Genomic DNA, 19,496 nt, shown 5'->3' with positions numbered 1-19,496 from the left:
GGGCAACCTTGGTTTTCCAACCCCATTCACCAGCATACTTGTGGGCAACCATCCATGGGGTTGAGTCCCCGGGGCCGAGTCCATGTCAACAGCACGCATTTACCCGCGGGTGCAGGTCTCACGGCTGCACGTATTGGGGTGTCTTTGTTTGGTCTCTCCTAGTAAAAGCTTTATGTGTGACATCAGCTAATATGAGAATGTTTTTCCCTGTCAGATGCATTGGGACCACTGCTACTGTTTTATAATCAGTCTGTCTATATGGTAGATGTGCTGTGTGGGGAAGGCCAGTGTCGTGATGACTTTTGAAATGAGCCTTATTAAAATGCAGTCACTAAAAAATGAACTTGGTTTATCTTCAGAGAAAGAAAAGGATGGGCCAGATGAATGCCTGTCATTTTAGAATGGAGTTTAAATAATTGCTTGGTTGAGTATCAGCTTTGTGGAGAAGCCAGATCCCAGCAGGCCTTGGAGGGTGGCTGTTGGCTCCACACTGACCCATAGCTGTTGACATCACGTTTGACCTGAACAGGGCATCTCAGCGTTGAGTACTTTTGATCTCAAAACAGTCTGTGTGCCCTGTGATGAAGGCGGCCCCCAGAGACGCCCTGCGCTCGGACGGGACGGTAGGGCTGTCTTCACGGGCCGACTTGTAGAGGCTGAAAGCACACAGGTCCTTGGGTTGGGCGTCACAGTCCCCCGTTTATTTTGAACCATTTATATGAAATGCGTCACTTCAGTGTCTTCTCATCTGTTAAGTGGGATTATAGCGAAACCTGTCCCACGAGGTTATCAGGAGGAGCGAACAAATGAGCTGGTGGACTGACAGCGTTTAGACTGGTGCCTGCCACACAGCATGTGCGTAATAAGAGTTTGCTGCTAACTCGTGCTGCTACTTCTGCTTTTAAAGAATCATGTTTATTGCCCTCCCTTTGTAGTAAAGCTCAGGGAGATTAAGCAACTTGCTCAAAATTTCAGTCGGCAAAGTTTAAGAGTTTAGGGAGTTTATTAAAAACACCCATTTTCCCCCAGCAAGTTTTGGAGCTACCTGAAAGAAATAAGCAGTCAGAACGTGAAAAAGCCAAACAGAGAACCAGGCTGTAGCTCTGTGGCCAGATGCGGGTGGAGCTGGAGCAGACCCTCTCTGCTGCCTGGCTGCGAGCGAGCGGAGCCTGCTCCCTGCCCTCTCCACACCCTACCCCAGCCAGTCCTCTTCCCTCAGACATGTGATGGAGGGGTTGGGAGACAGAAGAGGAAGTTCATCCAGCTGGAGTCCCTCGAAGCCAAAGAGGTGGGCATCACTGACCCTTTCCGAGGAAGTAGCAGAGACTGAGCAGAGATGAGAACCAAGAAGCTCAGCCAACTCCCTGGATTTCTTACCCATTTGTCTCCTGTCTTCCCTGCTCCACCCAAACTCCACGGTCTTTTGCTGGGAGTCTGCTCCTCTGCTGATACCCTGCCCCACACTATGGGTGGAGGTAGATGAACTCAGACACGGGGAAGAGACCCAGCCCTGGAAGTTGCCTTCATTCCTTGTTTAAACCATGTTTTGATGGCAGTTTGATGGTTGGTACTCAGGGTGAACAGTCACCGTGGCACCACCAGTCTCTGTGACCATCCTGGTTCCTGGCACACATCTGTGGGCCTTCCTCTCAGCATCCCGACAGTACTCACCAATTCCAAGCCTCCTGTGTTGACAAGACTGGGAATAACAGCCGGGCTTGGAGGAGGAGACTTCAGTGGGGAAAACAGTTGCTTTGGATATATGCATGTTTCTACTTTGAGTGACTTTTAAAATGAGTGCTCTGTGTGGAAACATTCACAAAAATCTCTCTTGTAGAGCTTTCTGTATCCACTGTAGTTGAAAACATTTTAAAAATCAGTGTCTATAAATAAGTCTCACAAGAAACCCAGTTTATATTTCTGTGAAAAAAAAAAAAAAAGCCTCAAACTTAAATAAGCTAAGTAGTAACGGTTTATTGACCTTTTGATGATATAAATAACTTAGCCTTTGAGTCATATAGACTTGTGATCCATGCCAGTCCTGCCCCTTATTAGCCTGTGAGCTCACGTGGGCCTCAGTTGCCATGTTTATAAAATAGAAATGGGGGCGATGTCTAATTCATCCGATTGGTTATAAGGGAGCCAACGCCAGCACGAAGCAAGCACTTCACACGCTGCCTGGCACACACAGCGGTGCTCTGTAAGTGCCCGTCACTGTGGGGTGACGTCAGATGTGTAGCGCACTGTTGAATACAGATGCACAAAAACAGCCTGACGTTGCTCGCTGGGTGTTTTTCTCAATTCCCAGGCATCCCTCTTCATGACTACTGTACTGAAAAACTGAACTTGCCACCTGCCAAGAATCTGTGCATAAATTTGGGGGGTTAAGAACTACAGTCTGATAACTTAGAATACTGGGTTCCATCCAGGCTTCACCCCATGTGTCCCTGAGCAAATTACTTACCAGCTCTCTGACGCAGTTTCCTTATCTGTTAAAACAGGCGTGATGATGTTACTCATCTCGGGGTTGCTGGGAGAGTTCCATGAGCTAACGCATGCAGAGATCTTGGAATAGAGCCTGGCACATAGTAAACTCTCAGTGAAGGTTTTGGGGTTGGTAGGGTTGTTTTTTTTTTTAAGTGGTATTGATCGTCCTAAGTGGAATTTTAAGCAAAAACTTGCGAAAGTCTATTTAGAAATAAAGTAGCTAGAGATTTGAGGTGGGGTTGAGTTGCTTGTTCAAGTATGGATTATTACTAGTTTGGCAGCAGAAAATCTGTACTTCAGAATAACCAAACATGTTAAAAGAGAGCGAAAAATGGGAGATTTTAAAAAATAATGTTTTGTTAAGAAAGCTATCAAGTATGTATTGAAGTAGACAGTATTTATAAGGAGTCCCACACTCAGCTGTCAACTCATGACTGATCCTCTTTCAGGTGTTACTCTCCATCCCATGTTATATTGAAGCAAAGCCCAGATATCATAGCATAAGAAATAGGGATCACATTTGTTACACTTTAAGTGAAACTTCTTGTAATCATGTTTTCTGAGGGGCTTCTTGTTCCTGGCACTCACCCCCACACACCATTCCAACCCTGATAGACTAAAACTAGCTAACGATGCGAGAGGGGGAACTTAAAGAGGGGAGCTTCTGTGTCTAGACTGTGCAGTAGACTCCTTTGGACACTTAAACCTTTATTGAAAACATTATGACTCCTTTAAAAAGAAAAAGGCTGTTTCAGATAAGGCTTTATGCTATGTCAGATACACTATGACTGAATGTTTGTGTCATCACAGAATTGAAGCCCTGATAGCCAATGGGATGGTATTTGGAGGTGAGGCCTTCGGATCGGTGTCCTTAGAGGAAGAGATGCAGGACCACCATGTGAGGACTCATCAAGAAGGCAGCTGTCTACAACTTAGGATGAGAGCCCTCCCCAGGCCCCAGATATACTGCCACCTTGGCCAGGACTTCCCTGCCTCCAGAACTGAGAGAAATAAGCGTTTGTTATGTAAGCTACCCAACCTGTGGTCTTTTGTTATAGCAGCCCAAATTGAGACACAGTATGTTAGTTTCTTGTTGCTGCTGTAACAAGTTACCATCAATTTAGTGGCTTAAAATGACAAAAATGTATTGTGTTCTTGTTCTGTGAGTCTGAAGTCCAAAGTGGGACTCCCTAGGTTGAGATCAGGGTGTGGGCAGGATGCTTTCTCTTCTGGAGACGCTAGGGGAGAATCCACTAAGTTGCCTTTTCCAGCATGCAGACGTGGCGTTCATCCCTTGGCTCCCTTCCTCTGTCTTGAAAGCCAACAATGTTGGATCGAGTCCTCCCGTTGCATCGTTCTGACTCTCTTCTGCCTCCTTTTAAGGACCCTGTGGTTATATAGGGCCTACCTCCCCGGATACTCCAACATAAATCCAGAGTAATCTCCCTATTTTAAGCTCAGCCGATGAGCATCTTATTACCTTCTGCCACAATGATTCTCCTTTGCCATGTAACATAATAAATTCACAGGCTCTGGGGATAAGACTTGGACATCTTTGGAAGGAGGGTATATAGCATTCCCTTGCCTACCACAGTAGGTATCATCCTTAGGGTATTATTCAGTGCATGTGTGCTTCAGTTCAGTTCAGTTCAGTTGCTCAGTCGTGTCCGACTCTTTGTGACCCCATGAATTGCAGCACGCCAGGCCTCCCTGTCCATCACCAACTCCCGGAGTTCACTCAGACTCACCTCCATCGAGTCAGTGATGCCATCCAGCCATCTCATCCTCTGTCGTCCCCTTCTCCTCCTGCCCCTAGTCCCTCCCAGCATCAGAGTCTTTTCCAATGGTAGTCGTGCCCAACTCCTTGTGATCCCATGAGACTGTGGCCTGTCCTCTGTCCATAGGATTTTTCAGGCAAGAATACTGCAGTGGGTTGCCATTTCTTCCTCCAGGGGATCTTCCAGACCCAGGGATCCAATCTGCATCTCTTGCATCTCCTGCATTGGCAGGCGGGTTCTTTACCACTGAGCCACATGGGAAGCCCGCATTATTCAGTGCCCACTATCTATTCAACAGGCAGTGAAAGTTTTTGTGCCTGACAGGCTCTGGGGAAAGGGGAGGACCATTTACCCTCTAGGAGCTTGTGGCCCTCTGGTGAAGGGAAGCTAGTCGGAAAGGAGTCATTGTGGTCTTTGTGGTCGGTGGGGAGCGTGGCAGGACTGAGGCCCCTGGGACTTCTGGAGCTGCACTGTGAAGGGCCACGAGTGCTGCATTTGGGGCTTGGACTTGACCCCACTGATTAGGCGCAGAGATGACAATTAGCTGCCCTCTGGCAAGTCGACTGGGAGAGATGCTTCCTTTGACTGAATTCACGCCTCCGCAGTGCCCTGTCCCCTCCCCTCGCGTTGCCTTACTCACTCACTGCTACCTGGCCCCTTGCAGGCAGGGGCTGGGGAAGGGAATGGGAGCCATTGTTGTTCGTTGCTGTCGTTCAGTTGCTAAGTCGTGTCCAACTCTTTGTGACCCCGTGGACTGCAGCACCCCAGGCTTCCCTGTCCTTCACTATCTCCCGGAGTTTGCTCAAACTCCTGTCCATTGAGTCAGTGATGCCATCCAACCATTTCATCCTCTGTCGCCTCCTTCTCCTCCTGCCCTTAAATCTCTCCTAGCATCGAGGACCCTGACCCTGATACTGGGAACCACTGAAGCATATTAAACAGGAGAGTTAATTTGATTATACCTCATATGTGGTATAGTAAGCACCTAGTTTGCAGATCTAAATTTTTTTTTCCCAACAGTCTTAAAAGTCAGATTTTAAAATGCAGCGTAAGTGGAAAATTGGAATAAGAGGATGAAGCAGGCAGCTGTGGTTTAGTGGAAGACAGGCCAAATGAACTCAAGAGAGTCCTGAGCTTGCCTCCAACCCCCACCAGACACTAACCGTGTAACTGTGGGCAAGTCACGTAGCCTCTGCGAGGTTCACATTCCCAGCCTGGTTGTGAGCACAGTGACGTCAGTGCCCATGACGGGCCGCTGGGGAAGAAGGTCGTGTGTGTGTGTGGAGGTTCCTTATGGAGCCAGGGTTGCCGAACAGTCTCAGTAATCTTTGTAATCTGGTAAATAAATGAATATGTGGCCACAGTTCATTTTTTTCTTTAATTCATGCTCTTAAGATGCCTGAGGGTGCTTTTCTGAACCGTATTTGTTCTTAGTCTAGACCCTGGGAAATGTAACTGAACCCCGACTAACCTATCCCCAGACAATTGCTGAATGTTTCTTTAGCGGTAAATACTGGTTTTGTATTTAGATGTTTACTCAGTCTGCAAGTATGACTGACCCCACGCCGGCTCCATGTTGTGTGTAGGGCCGTGGGAGAAGCTGGGCAGCCTCCTCCTCACATGGTTCCTAACCCGAGAGAGGCGTGTGTGCAAAAGTGAAGCCAGTGGACGTAGCCGTGTGTAGCTGAGTGCCCGGTGGGTGGGATGCTTTTAAGTTCAGAGCGGAGTGAAAATTGGCCTGAGTTGGCCTTGACAGAAAAACTTTCATGCAAAAGATGAAAGTTCAGCAGATCCTTTGAGACCGGGGCTGCATGTGTTTGGAATAAATACAAAGGGCATTAGAAGGAAGCGAGCGTGAGCCGTGGTCAAAGGACCGTGCGGGCCCCCGGCTTAGCTAATCGTTCTCTCCTTCTGGATGCACTGTTGTCCGTGTCGACCATGTTCCCAGGCTTCTTCCTACCTCTTGTTGTTTTGTTTCTTAATCCCTCCTTCCACACACAGCACCTGACACATGGTGGGGGCTTTTGCCCGAGAAATGAGCCATCAGGAGTTCAGTCCCCTGTACTTTTGTGTCCTCTCTTGTTCATCCTCAGAAGTGGAGAAGATGGAGATGTGCCGTGTAGGGATTTATCACTGCTCCCGAATCTTCTGTTTAATTCTGCTGCTCTGCATGGACCCTGTTTATAAACTTAATAGCTCCAGCTTTAGAATCCATCCCCTAGAACACTTGGAAGAAGGAATGTTTTTCTATAAAATTTTAGGTAGAAAATGCTTAAGGAAGGGAATTGGCCTTTATTAAGCATATGCTGTGCAGTTACTAGACATGCATTATCTCATAGAATCTCGAAGTTCCTTCGAGTCATCTCTTCATTGCTGTTGGTTCTTTCTTTCTTCCTGTAATTGTTGCAATCCGTGACTTAAGCAGGAGACCAAGGCCTAGGAATGTGGGTGACTTTGACAAGTTAGTGATTATACAGGAGTCTAAAATCAGAAGTGTCCAGTTTGTAGCTTCAGAATCTTTTGAAGATTTGAAGAGAGAGCATTCCACTCTCTCTCTACTAATTTAAAATTTGTTGCATATGGGTGTAACATGTTTATCCATATAAACCATTTGCTTTCTTTTCATGACAGATTTCACACATTGGCAAGCTAAGAGATTTTCTTCTGGAACACAGAAAAGATTATATTAATGCTTATAGGTAAGTGTCTTTTTTTTTTTTTTTTTAAATCATGATTTTGGTGACTGTTATTTGCCATACCTATATTCTTGTGAGGTTTTCATCCTCACTTTATACTAACTCTGGGTTGTAATGGGGAAGATCAGTTTGACAGTGAAAGAAAATCTGCAGAGCAGGAAGGGGCTCTCAGCCAGGGTAAGTGCAGCCATATCCCATGTCCTTAAAGTCACCACAGCCCCCAGCAGTGCTCCCTGAGGTGCACACGTGTTTGCAGCTCTGTATGTGCCATACATGTCGTGAAGCATGCAGAGAGGATGGGACAGTGTCTCACTGAATGCGTACTACTGAGCAAATAAAGAGATCATGCCAGTCACATAAAAATGCCATTTGGAGAGATGAGAACTCTTGCCTCCCTGAGGGTTTTTGTTAGGTTGATTTTTAAAAAGAAAAAGCATTTTGATTGCGACCTCCAAAAGGACTTCTAGAATGGACTCCGGCTCTCAGTAGACTCAGGACTATACCGCAGTGCACGTCATGCCTCCTGCTCTTCCTTGACCTCTGTTCGCACCCGGCTTTAGTGTGGCATAGCTCCCATAGGATTCAACTTCAACTGTAGTGCCTAAGCAGTGGAAAAGTTGGACTAGACATAGGAAACGACATCATTAGAAGCATCTGTTTAGGATTTCATCATATTGAATAAGGGGTTTTGCCCTTTGGAAGCCTTCCTATCACACAGTTAGAAAATATGGAATAAATTTTCTGAATTTATAAAAGGACTTTAATCAATATACATGCAAAAATGGAAATATTTCATATCTGTTTTTTAACAGAGAAAATAATTATGCCCCAGGTGAGTTTTAAATAATCTCTACCACTTTGTCTACTTTATGCTTTTAAGTGTATTTCATTTACATAATTTTGGAATATAGTAAAATTATTATTCTAGTGCTTCATACCAAATAAACCTTATTTTAAAGTTCTTAGTTAAAAAAAATAAAAATAAAGTTCTCAGTTAAAATAGTTGGCCAACACTAGATGGCAGTATAAACCTCCTTTCTAAAGGCACGTATGCACATCAGATGCTGATTTTATAGTCTGTACATATGGGAGTGACTGTTGTTTTGGAAAACTTAACAAAACTGGTGTAAGCCTATTATTTTCCAGCTCCTTTGTTTAGTACTTGCCATCTTAGGTTACGTAAGTGGTTGTGGAGATCTCTCATGGAATCCATTATTAACTTCCCTCTGCCTTCAAAAGGCATCCAGCTAAAGTGAATGCTTTAAACGTTGGTTTAGTTCAACTTGTAGAAGGCAATATCTTCCTCTAAACCAGGGGTCAGCAAACCAAAGCCTATAAGCCAAGTCCAGCTCACTGCCTATTTTTGTACAGCCTGTGAGCTGAGAATAGTTCTTACATTTTTTAATGGCTATGGGGAGAGTAATAATAATCATAATGAAGTGAAGTCGCTCAGTGGTGTCCGACTCTTTGCGTCCCCATGGACTGTAGCCTATCAGGCTCCTCCATCCATGGGATTTCCCAGGCAAGAGTGCTGGAGTGGATTGCCATTTCCTTCTCCAAGGGATCTTCCTGACCCAGGAATCGAACCCAGGTCTCCCGCATTGCAGGCAGACGCTTTACCATCTGAGCCAATAATCATAATATTTTACCTCATAAGAAAATTAAATGAAGTTAAATTTTTAGTGTCATAAATAAAGTTTATTGGAACAGCAGCATGCCCATTCATTCGCATGTTATGTATAGATGGCTGCTTTTACACCTCAGCAGCAGAGCTGAGTGGCTGTGCCCAGGCTGTATGGCCCTCAGAGTCTAATATTTATACTCTGGCCCTTTTCAGAAAACCTTTGAGGAGTCCTGCTCTAAATAATGAGAGTGATGCTCACGTGCCTATTAGTTAGATTCAGACAAGACTATCGATACAGCTGAAATGCTGTGCAGAAAAGAAAAAAAGCAGTGGATTTATAAAAAGATTATTGTATAAGGCAGCTATTCTGTAACTTTGCAGTAGTTTTAAACTTTTGACTATAGGGGTGGGATTAAGACATTTCTCCTCCAACAGCACAGATCAGCTCCACAACACTGCCTGTCAGTGTTCCCAGAGCAGCATGGCGTGGACTTACTCCAAGTCCTCATGTTTCTCGGGACAGCGGGTAGCTGGCCTCGGCTTCCCCGTCCCCCAGCTACTGTGGCAGCACACGCTGGGAGGAAGCACAGGGTCCCCAAGGCCCATCCCCTCTTGTCTACGCAGTGGTTGTGTGGCTACAGCGTCAGCACAGCTAGTGCTCCTGAGGCTCCCTGAGTCTTGACAGGTCATCACCCCACTGAGTCCTCCTCCCAGTTGCACTTCATCAGTAGCCAGAGGACTCTGAGTTTCCCTGCTGCCCCTGTTTTAGATCCTCTGAAAGAGCAGGGCTTTGGGGGTCAGTCACACCTGAGTTCTAGTCCCAGCTCCACCAAGTATTAGTCATGTAAGTAAACACAACTCACTTCAGATATTTGTGCTTTATTTTTCATTTGTTTTTAAATAAAGTATGGATAATGTGGATAAGGGGCTTCCCAGGTGGCTCAGTGGGTAAAGAATCCTCCTGCCAATGCAGGAGGCACAGGAGATGCAGGTTTGATCCTTGGGTCGGGAAGATCTCCTGGAGGAGGAAATGGCAACCCAGTCCAGTATTCTTGCCTGGAGAATCCCATGGACAGAGGAGCCTGGCAGGCTACAGTCAATAGATGGAAAAGAGTCGGACATGACTGAGCACACACGCAGTGTTCTTATGAGGACTGAATGAGATGTGTGTGAGAGTTCCTGTCACATGGAAGTCCCTTGGTGAATGGTTATTGAATTGGAACCCCATTTAACCTGTGGTGCAGGTGAGTCAGTGGCCATTTGATAAAGAAAGCACCTCTCAAGGGCTTCCCTGGTGGCTCAGTGGTAAAGAATCCGCCTGCCAATGCAGGAGACACGGATTTGATCCCTGATCTGAAAAGATGCCACGTTATGCGGAGCAACTAAGCCCATGTGGCACAACCACTAAGCCTGTGCTGTAGCGCCTGGGAGCCGTAACACTGAGCCCATGTGCTGCAGCTACTGAAGCCCGTAAACCCTGGAGCCTGTGCTCGGCAACAACTGAAGCCACTGCAGTGAGAGGCCCGAGCGCCTCACCTGGAGAAAAGCTTGAGCAACAGTGAACCCAGCATAGCCTAAAAGAAGTAAAATTATTTTTAAAAAAAGAAAGAAAGCACCTCTGTTTCCTGCCAGAGAGGAGGGAGGGAAAGAGAGAGGATGCCGAAGTCAAGTCAACGTGACACAGATGGACATAGTCAAAGCTCGCTCACCAGTGAAATCTGGGGTAGCAGCATAGGTGAGATCTGTGGGTGGGTGGCCTTGCTGAGGACTCCTGAATTAGACGGGTGCACTCAGCCATTAGTGCCATGGAACGGTCACAGCCTGGGAGCACAGAGAGCACAGAGGCCCTTGAGAGCGTATGAGAGAAGCAGCAGAGCAGAACCTCCGCTGCCACTAAACAGGGAGATCCCAGAGGACAGGAGAGAGCGGAGCCGTGGCTGGAGGCTTGTTCACTCCCTGCTCAGGTCCTTCTGCCAGGCTGCCAGTCAGAGAAGTCCCTGCCCCAAGGGAACGGCAGGAGGGCGGAGACTGAGGAGGGAGGGAGGGTGTCATGAGAGGTGTGGATTCTCTGGTAGAAACAGGAGGACCAGGGAATAAGCATTTCCCACACACACAAACCCTACATTCTCTCCAGAGGGAGAAGGGCCACCCTTATCTTCTCCCATCACGTTCTCCCTCCCAAAGGTGGTAGACTATTTAAAGTCTTTTCTTTGTTTTACTGCTGTGCCTCCCAGTGCAGGGTGCTGGCTGTGGCCTGTTCCTAGTGATCTCTGGTGGCCTTGCTCTTCAGTTCAGTTCTGTCCAGTCACTCAGTCGTGTCCAACTTTTTGCGACCCCATGAACTACAGCACGCCAGGCCTCCCTGTCCATCACCAACTCCTGGAGTTTACTCAAACCCATGTCCATTGAGTCGGTGATGCCATCCAACCATCTCATCCTCTGTCATCCCCTTCTCCTCCTGCTCTTCAGTGGCTTGAAGCAAAGTTTGGGTTTATAGCCAGAGACTGAGGTCAGGCCGAAGCATTGAGAATGTCAAATCCTAGCCACTAGACCAGTGGCCAATGACAAAGCCCTGGCCCTTTCGCTTTGCAGGAAAGAATTCCCACAAAGGTGGAAGGAGAAACAAGGAAAGTGTTTATTAGGAGGGAGAAGAGTACAGTACCTGTGGATAGACACATGGGTGGACTCAGAGAATGTCCCACCCTCGTGGTGGTTTAAATCACTTATATGGGACATTTCTTCCAGATTTCCTTTGGTTCTGAGTCTACCTTTGGTGCATCTCCACATCCTCCCATGTATGCACGTGCATCTCACAGCCAAGATGGATTCCAGCGAAGAGGCCTGTGGGTAACCTTGACCCATAGGCCTCCCCTTTTGACTGCCAAGGAACTTTCTAGTTGGGAAGGTCTCCTTGACTTTGAGAATGAGAAATCTGTGGTCTCTTGTCTTTCATCTGGGCAGGGCCCAGCCTCCTCTCCCTATTTTCCTGCTATTTTCATCTTGAAGTGTCGGGAAAGGACTCCAGCTATTCACCCTGGTGGGCCCATCTATCTCCTGCCTCACTGGGAACATTTTGGATAGAGTGCGATCGTGGAATTGAGAGAAATACTGCCTTCAGACCCACAAGGCTATGTTAGTTTGACATAATTAGGAAGCTATAATTTTTCCCATAATGTAGAACTCAGACTTTATTGACCCATTTAATTAAAAAAAATAATAATAATGACATTTTACTAAAGCAGAACAGCAAGAAACCTAAGTAGCCTCTGGCTAGATCTCTTGAATGATTTTAATTAAAAATAATTTCTCCACTTCTGGTAGATAGACCTTTTCCTCAATATCCTGGTGACAAAACAGTACCACCTGGGGGAGAAACTTGCTTGGTTTCTGTCGTTATTACTACTAGAATGACCATACTGGCAATTTCCAATTTAAAAGGTTAATATATAATGTATCCTAAAGGAACATCACCTTTTAATTCAGTGTAATCAGTTTTATCAAATTAACCTTTAGATCTTTTCAGTTTCACTGAGCTGAGTTTCCATTAAGTCAAAATAGAGAAGGAGGACGTTAATCTCACTTTGCTGAAATTGGTCCTTTTATAGATCGACTCCGTCCATGGGGTGCCTGGTCACTCGGAAGTGAGCGCCAGTCTCATTTATCTGCCCCTGACCCCGTTAGCCTCCATTTTCCGTTTCCGGTTTCCGGTGAGCCCGTTTCTTGAGGGGCGGTACAGACTGCGCCCACGTGCTCACAGCTCTTCATCCTCCCTTCTCTCCATCCTCTTGCGCCAGACTGGGGAATTGCAGGGAGGGTTGATGAGCCTGCTTGCCCAGCCCCTGCCCCACTTCCCCTCCCTGGGGTCTTTCTCCTCAGAGAACATTTCTGTCAAGATTACCGTGTTAAGCCAAATTAGTTAAGGAAACAAGACCCTGGGGAGGGCTGGGGGTTAGGGAAATACCCGTCTCTCACTCACCAAGGCGAGGCCATCCCTTCCCCCTGGAACCTACGGGCTGCCTTCTCTCCTTCCAGCGCTCGCCCAGAAAGTGTGGACACTGGACTTGGGGGAATTGAGGGGGTGCCGTGCCAAGGTGGGAGAGGAGAGGAGAGGAGACTGGCCGCCTTCTTGGCCCTAAGGAGAGCCCCAGGCTTACTCCTCCCTCTTCTCTTGGGGGCTTGTTCTAGGAGGGACACATTCCCGGGGCCTCTGTACCTCTGTATTTCCAGGGGAGGCTCTGGACGTGGGATGTCTGCAGGTCTCAGGGCAAGGGGCGCAATCAGACCAGCAGGGGCCTGTTAAGGAGCACAGCTGTAGCTGTGTGTCAGGCTTCTCACATCGGCCTCACACACTAAGCGAGGTCATTTTGAAAGTAGTTGGTTATTGATCCATTGATTTATCAGCCTACTAAATCCTAGGATTGCTGGCGATGACGGGGATACAGCAGTGAACAGGCAGACAGATGCCCCACCTTCATGGAATGTGCATTTTGGAGGGGAAGATAGGAAAGAAACAAAATGAGTGAAACATAGAATGTTGGAGCTCAGTAAATGTTTTTAGGGGGAGTGGAGAAGGGAAAATAGAAACTGTCAGGGTGGATACAAGTGTATAAAGGTAGCTTGCTGCTACAGCTAAGTCGCGTCAGTCGTGTCCGACTCTGTGCGACCTCAGAGATGGCAGCCCACCAGGCTCCCCTGTCCCTGGGATTCTCCAGGCAAGAACACTGGAGTGGGTTGCCATTTCCTTCTCCAATGCAGGAAAGTAAAAAGTGAAAGTGAAGTCGCTCAGTCGTGTCTGACCCTCAGCGACCCCATGGATTGCAGCCTTCCAGGCTCCTCCATCCATGGGATTTTCCAGGCAAGAGTACTGGAGTGGGGTGCCATTGCCTTCTCCGATAAAGGTAGCTTAGGGAAGTACTTATTAAGATGCAGGGACTTTGAGTAAACAGATACAAGAAGTAAGCAGTCAGTTCATGGAGATCTCATCTAGGAAAAGGACATCTCCAAAGGAGAAGACAGCCAGCTAGTGTACGTCCTGGTGCAGGGGCATGGCTGTAGTGTTCCAGGAAGTGTGCAGAGGCCAAGGCGGCTGGAGCAGCGGGAGGTGGGCAACTGAAGATAATCCCAGAGAGGGCAGGAGCCAGAGCTTGTGAGTCACCTTAAGGCTCGTGCAGCTCTTGTAAGGGCCTTGGCTTCTGCTTTTAGGTGGGAAGCACTGGACATCTGTATGGAGGATTGATAGGATCTGACTGACTGTGTAACAGGAACGGTAAGGCTGGTGCATTTGAATCATCGGAGGAGGAGCTCTCCAGACACAACAGGCCAGCTGGACGGCTGCAGTGAACGGTCCAGCCTTGGGATCCCAGTGACATGGCCCAGAGGGGTTAGCAGTGGGTGGGATAACAAGAGGTCAGATTCTGGAAGTGTTTTGAAGGTAGAGCCAAGGAGATTTGTTAATGGATTAGTTGTGAACTGAGAGAGAAAAAGAGGTGCCAGGATGACCCCAGGTTTGAGGCCTGAGCAGCTAGAAGGAATGGAATTGCCTGCAACACAAGTGGGAAGCGGGCTTAGGAGTGGCTGCAGGCTCAGTGTTGGGCATATTTGCAATACAGATTAAACATCTGAATAGAGATACTGAGCCAGCAGTTAGATATATGCATTTCAAGTTCAAGGAGAGGTTCGGGCTGAAGATATAAATTTGGGACTTAATCAGTGTAAAACTAACAACAAAAAAAAACCCACTAGCCTAGCCAAACTCACCAAGGGAGCAGTGTGGACAACAGAGATATTCAGGGACTAAGGGTGTGCTATGCTTCGCCACTCAGTGTGTCCAACTCTTTGCAACCCCATGGATTGTAGCCCACGAGGCTCCTCTGTCCATGGGGGTTCTCATGGGTTCCCATGATCTCCTCCAGGGGATCTTCCCAACCCAAGGATGGAAACCAGGTCTTCCGCATCGCAGGTGGATTCTTTACTGTCAGAGCCACCAGGGAAACCCATGGGTAAAAGGTGTCAACAAAAAACCTGAAAACCAGCAGCCAGGGAGGTGGGAGGGAACCAGGAGAGAATGCAGTCAGGAGACAGGAGAAAGCAGATCAGGGAAGGGGGGCCATCAGCACTGTACCTTGAGGGGAAGGACGACCCCGGTGGTGACCTTGGAGAGTGAAGACCCCAGTGGGGGGGTGAGGGCAAAGGCTGTTTGCACGGGGTCTAGAGAGAATGGTCAGGAAAATGGAGTTTGGGGCTGTAAGCTTCATATGCATTGGTTCCACTGTCTAGAGCAATCTCCCACCTCTTAGCCTGGCCAGCTCCTCCTCATCCTTCGAGTCTCAGCTTAGCGGTCATTTCAGCAGGGAGCTTTGCTCTCCCCTTCACACCCCATCCAGACTCCAGGTGTGGCATTTGCTGCTGCCCCTTCATGCTGTCCTCTCTCTCTCCATCAGTCACGTCGTGTCTGAATACGGGAGAATGACGGACACAGAACGAGACCAGATAGACCAGGACGCTCAGACGTTCATGAGGACCTGCTCAGAAGCGATCCAGCAGCTGAGAACACAAGGTGCGTGCCCTGAAAGGGGCAGCCGGCAGCCTTTTTGCGATTAAGTACTCACAGGATGCATTTGGCACAGCCAGTTAAAGCTCTCTCTTGTGCTCTTATTTAGGTTTCAGTCTCAGAACTTTCAAAGTCTTATTTTTCCTCATTAGTGTTTTAACCTAAGCTGTTAAAAATCATGCAAAGGCCATGATTCAAGTTAAACAGATGGGAATAGGGAGGTGGAAAGGACCTCTCCAGACAGAACCAAGAGTTTACCTTGGGCCCAGGGTCAGAGAAGGTGACTCGAATGTGGAGGTGTGTGCGGGCGTGCCTGTGTTCTGGGCGGCATTGAGTAGGGCAGCGGTTGATGGCATGTGAACGAGGACGCATGAAGGTACTCTGAGCTCTCTACTTGGAGCATTAAACTGTAGTGACAGACTCTCCTGGTAAAGAGGACGGCTCTGGAGCCTTGGCTGCTTATGCACCCACACCGGCTCCACATGTTCAGGCCATGTGGCCTTGGGCAAGTCACTTAGTCGCCCTGGGTCTCAGTTTCTTCATCTATAAAATGGAGACAATTATATGCATATTTCTTGGGGTCAACCCAGGGATTGAACCCAAGCCTCCTGAATTGCAGGCAGACTCTTTACCATCTGAGCCACCGGGGAAGCCCATTCTTGGGGTCATCATGAGAATTAAATTCTCCTAGCACCCTCAGGACAATAGCTAGCCTTAGGGTTACCATCATCTCACTTTCATTGATGTTAAATTTTTACTGGGGCACTGAGACGGCTTCCCAAGTTAGGTGTCTACCTTGATTCTCTTTTAATTTGCTTAAGCAGATACAGATTACGTTATATAGCATGGAATTCAAGTGGTCAGATGCTTCTGTGCTCGACCCAGACTTTTGTTTGGGTAGCTTCCATTTGAACCCTGATGGACCACCTGGAGAGTGATGAAAACTGTAGACTTTTCTGCCACAAAAAAATATGCAGATGCATCAAATTTTGTATATAATTTTATGGATCCGTTGAATTCCCCATGTGAACCTCAGGTTCAGCAGCAGCCCTGTAGTGGAAACAGATCATGTCCCCTACCCTTAAGGACATTCATTGAGATACCTTGAAAATACATGCACATTAATACAATGAGAAATAAGTACAAACCATGTGACCCTGGGCTCCTTCTGGATTCCTCATTTGTAAAACAGGCAGAATCATAATCGCCTTCTGCATTGTTTGGGCCATTAGCAGTAATTTGTGTAAAGTACTGGCAGGGTGCCTCATACTGTAGGTACCCAGCCTCTACCAAAATATAACTGGCACAGACTCCAAGAAGAAGTGATGATTCACAGGAGAAAGGCGTTCTTGTGGCTCAGAGAGTCAAGGTTTCCCAGAGAAGGAAGGTTTCACTCAGTGTCGGAGGTGAATGTGAGTGGCTGAGGGAAGAGGACGGAGCAGCCCAAGCTGACAGGCAGCCAGGCAGGCAGAGGGGAGTGTATGCTCTGAGTTTGATTTAAAACGGTCCTTGAAGGTCAGCTTGAGCATTGGATCCTGTTAACACGCACGGGGTCAGCTCTCAAGAAATGGCCCACGTCAAACACGATCCCTTAGTAATAAACCATAAATTATTTGACTGTAGTTTTTCTGCAGGTTTAATCTTTTACTCTCGCAAAACCTCATAAATCTCACTCTTTTAAAAATGAAATGTCACTTGACACAGGACTTGTTTTATAGCTGTGTTTTTAAGAATACATCTAATAAAGAAGCTGTTGTAAGGAAGCTGATGAATTGTTCTTCAGTGTAATTGAATACAGAGCCCTGAATATTGTCCTTTTTTGTTTCAGCCCACAAGGGGATTCACTCTCAGCAAGTGAAGGAGCACAGGACTGCCATTTTGGATTTCACTGAAGATTACTTAAAAAGTATTTCATTTTATCTTAAAGATCACATGTGGCATTTCACAATAGGTGGGATGCAACCTTTAGCTTTGCTAGCTGAAGACTGTAATGTCTCACTGTATATAATGATACTTTTGCCTGAGAAGCAGTTTTAAATGATTTCTGGTATTTTCCCCTGGACAGGAGTGTGTAAACTTTACTCAGAACAAAGAGCCATCCGAGTCAAGCGAGTGGTGGACAAGAAAAGATTGTGAGTATTGTCTTCATTGGTGTTCTTTAATTAACAATAGTAATGATAATAAGATTGCCTGGAGAAATATCAATAACCTCAGATATGCAGATGACACCACCCTTATGACAGAAAGTGAAGAGGAACTCAAAAGCCTCTTGATGAAAGTGAAAGTGGAGAGTGAAAAAGTTGGCTTAAAGCTCAACGTTCAGAAAACAAAGATCATGGCATCTGGTCCCATCCCTTCATGGGAAATAGATGGGGAAACAGTGGAAACAGTGTCAGACTTTATTTTTGGGGGCTCCAAAATCACTGCAGATGGTGACTGCAGCCATGAAATTAAAAGACGCTTACTCCCTGGAAGGAAAGTTATGACCAACCTAGATAGCATATTTAAAAGCAGAGACATTACTTTGCCAACAAAGGTCCGTCTAGTCAAGGCTATGGTTTTTCCTGTGGTCATGTATGGATGTGAGAGTTGGACTGTGAAGAAGGCTGAGCGCCAAAGAATTGGTGCTTTTGAAGTGTGGTGTTGGAGAAGACTCTTGAGAGTCCCTTGGACTGCAAGGAGATCCAACCAGTCCATTCTGAAGGAGATCAGCCCTGGGATTTCTTGGGAAGGAATGATGCTGAAGCTGAAACTCCAGTACTTTGGCCACCTCATGCAAAGAGCTGACTCATTGGAAAAGACTCTGATGCTGGGAGGGATTGGGGGCAGGAGGAGAAGGGGACGACAGAGGACGAGATGGCTGGATGGCATCACTGACTCAATGGACGTGAGTATGGGTGAACTCCGGGAGTTGGTGATGGACAGGGAGGCCTGGCATGCTGCGATTCATGGGGTCGCAAAGAGTCGGACATGATTGAGCGACTGAACTGAACTGAACTGAACTGAATCAATAATAGCAGCTAAAGTTTGTAGATGATGATGATGATTTAGTTGCTAAGTTGTGTCCAACTCTTGGTGACTCCATGGACTATAACCCACCAGGCTCCTCTGTCCATGGAATTCTCCAGGCAAGAATACTGGAGTGGGTTGCCATTTCCTTCTCGAGGGGATCTTCCCAACCCAGGAATCGAACCTGGGTCTCCTGTACTGCAGGCAGATTCTTTACCAACTGAGCTACAAGGGAAGCCCATAGTTTATAGAGCTTGATGATTGTGAAGCTTCAATTTCCTCACGAACTGCTGTGACCAGGATTCCCTGGGCACGTTCCGTGCTGGACACTTCTGTAGCTCACAGGAGCCCCAGGAGGCAGGTACTGCGATGACCCTCATCTTACACATGGGGAGGCTGAGGCTTGGGAAGTGGGGTGACTCACCTATGTCCCTTAGCCAGGAGGTGGCGGAACTGGAATTTGAGTCCATATAGAGAGACATACATATATTGGTCAGTTGATTTTCCACAAAGGTACAAAGCGATTTTAGTGGAACAAGGATGGTCTTTTTTAACGTGAGTGCTAGAACCACTGGATATCCTTTGTTGTTGTTCAGTCCCTAAGTCATGTCCAACTCTATGACCCCATGGACTGCAGCACGCCAGGCTTCCCTGTCCTTCACCACCTCCCAGAATTTGCTCAAACTCATGTCCATTGAGTCGGTAATGCCATCCAACCATCTCATCCTCTGTCACCCCTTTGTCCTCCTGCCCTCAATCTTGCCCAGCGTCAGGGTTTTTTGCAATGAGTTGATGTGTCCAAAGTATTGGAGCTTCAGCTTCAATGTCAGTCCTTTCAGTGTATTCAGGGTTGATTTCCTTTAGGATTGACTAGTTTGATCTTCTTGCAGTCCAAGGGACACTCGAAAGTCTTCTCCAACACTGCAATTGGAAAGCATCAGTTCTTTGGCACTCAGCCTTTATGCTCCAACTCTCACATCTGTGCACGACTACCAGAAAAACCGTTGCTTTGACTATATGGACCTTTGTCAGCAAAGTGATGTCTCTCTTTTTTTAAGATGCTGTCTAGGTTTGTCATGGCTTTTCTTCCAAGGAGTAGTGAGTGGTTAACCCATGTTAACTTGTACTGTTATCTGCTATTAAGTACTTGCCATGGGTCAGGCAGTATGTTTATTTCATTTAATCCTCACAGCCACTTTATTAGTAACTACTAGTATCTCATTTTATAGAGGAAGTCGAGACTCGGGAAATTTGGGTACTTGCTCAGTGTCACACAGCTGAACTCAGATTTGAACGTCAGATTAACCGGGATTATCTGAAACGATGGGCTTTGTGTTGGAGGTTGAATGAAA

At 47.0% G+C, this 19,496-nt stretch overlaps 1 protein-coding gene across 2 annotated transcripts in view; it reads left to right on the top strand.

Annotated features, from left to right (window-relative positions):
* The window catches only part of STX18 (syntaxin 18), a 118,264-nt gene that overhangs the window by 66,086 nt on the left and 32,682 nt on the right, over positions 1-19,496 (top strand). For both annotated transcript variants that reach the window (XM_006043827.3, XM_006043828.3), the window contains exons 2-5: positions 6,897-6,964; positions 15,026-15,141; positions 16,964-17,041; positions 17,201-17,267. In XM_006043827.3, the coding sequence (XP_006043889.2) occupies positions 6,897-6,964; positions 15,026-15,141; positions 16,964-17,041; positions 17,201-17,267 (329 nt within the window). The remainder of the gene's footprint in view (positions 1-6,896; positions 6,965-15,025; positions 15,142-16,963; positions 17,042-17,200; positions 17,268-19,496) is intronic.

The sequence above is a fragment of the Bubalus bubalis genome, chromosome 7 (assembly GCF_019923935.1).
Source record: "Bubalus bubalis isolate 160015118507 breed Murrah chromosome 7, NDDB_SH_1, whole genome shotgun sequence".
Lineage (NCBI taxonomy): Eukaryota > Metazoa > Chordata > Mammalia > Artiodactyla > Bovidae > Bubalus > Bubalus bubalis.
Note: the sequence above shows the minus strand (reverse complement) of the source record. Positions and strands in the feature narration are given on the sequence as shown.